General features: G+C 40.5%; 1 protein-coding gene across 1 annotated transcript; it reads right to left on the reverse strand.

Moving 5' to 3' along the window:
* Positions 1-563: 563 nt before the first annotated feature.
* LOC119345579 lies at positions 564-1,191 on the reverse strand. The gene is made up of 2 exons (XM_037615602.1): positions 1,034-1,191; positions 564-920 (listed from the first exon to the last, which is right to left on the reverse strand). Exons 1-2 carry the CDS (start codon positions 1,136-1,138, stop codon positions 750-752), a joined length of 276 nt encoding a protein of 91 aa, XP_037471499.1. The 5' UTR covers positions 1,139-1,191; the 3' UTR covers positions 564-749.
* Between the last annotated feature and the right edge of the window lie 7 nt (positions 1,192-1,198).

Raw genomic sequence — 1,198 nt, forward strand, 5'->3', positions numbered from 1 at the left:
TTAAAATTATTAACAAGATCATGATAATGCTGACAAGGACTTCGGTAATGCTAATAAGGACTTCTCGACACACACATGTACTTTTTATTGTGGGGAAACTCCAACAAGGACTTCCGATAATGCCCATCAGTTCGACATGGAACATTTGTCACGAGCAACCATTAGTCTGCAAATATTTCATTTATAGCAACATACTCAACTGACACATACATTTTGACATAATTGGCAAGTAAACATTCAAAATATGCTTACAGGGCTAAATGGGAACAAGATAACATTAACGAACATGCACTGGACCTGTAGAAAGACTTGCATCATGTGTCAAGTTTGAAAGGCTAAAAGTGCTCGATCACATACCAGGCCCATCTACTCAAGAAACAAGAAACAAGAACACATGGTGTCAACACGCAAGCAACCACCATTTTTGTTTGAGATTCGATACTATTTAATAAATGGCTGTGTGCGTCGCTTGATATAGATGCTGGGGTTAATCCTCCTTTTCAAAAAAATCAACCATTTTTGTTAAACTTAATTATTTTCAATCAGTCTCCACATACACGAACTAGAGATAAACACAGGATAAACAAAAGCTGCCGAACACAACAAATTATCGAAAAATCAGTTTACAATGATTTAAAAACATCTTGATGAGTCCGGGCAACAGTCCATGCTGGAAGCTCCCAGATCAAAAACAATTACGAATATAGTTTTATTTAATTGTTTCTTAGCTCGGTTGTTTCAGCAGACGCTTATACTTGAATGACAGGACAGCAGCAGTTATTGTTGTCATTGCAGAATGCCTTGGGGGCCGGCCGCTTGCCTACGCTGCTGCAAAACTTCTTGCACTTGTCGTCGGTACAGTTTGGGAAAGAGATGGAGTAGCATGGCGCCGGCAAGGGAAACGCAGCAGTCTCATCTTCCTGCAAGTCCGCATACATAAAAATATAAGAAAATGTGGTTTTCAAGTATAATCAGGAAAATGCCCTTAATCTTCTACTCTTTGCAAATTGAATGATAAAATTCACTTATCAACCTCTTTGTGGGCGTCGCATGAGGAGAGAAGAAGGGTGGTAACCATGACCACCATGACGGTGGCCACGAAACACAGGACGCTCATGCCCTTCTTCAGCATCGCCATGGTGTACAGTACAAGAGGGCAGGAGTCTACTTACGCTCACCCTACATACAATTTCTTCCT

This window comes from Triticum dicoccoides, unplaced genomic scaffold (genome assembly GCF_002162155.2).
Source record: "Triticum dicoccoides isolate Atlit2015 ecotype Zavitan unplaced genomic scaffold, WEW_v2.0 scaffold252701, whole genome shotgun sequence".
NCBI lineage: Eukaryota > Viridiplantae > Streptophyta > Magnoliopsida > Poales > Poaceae > Triticum > Triticum dicoccoides.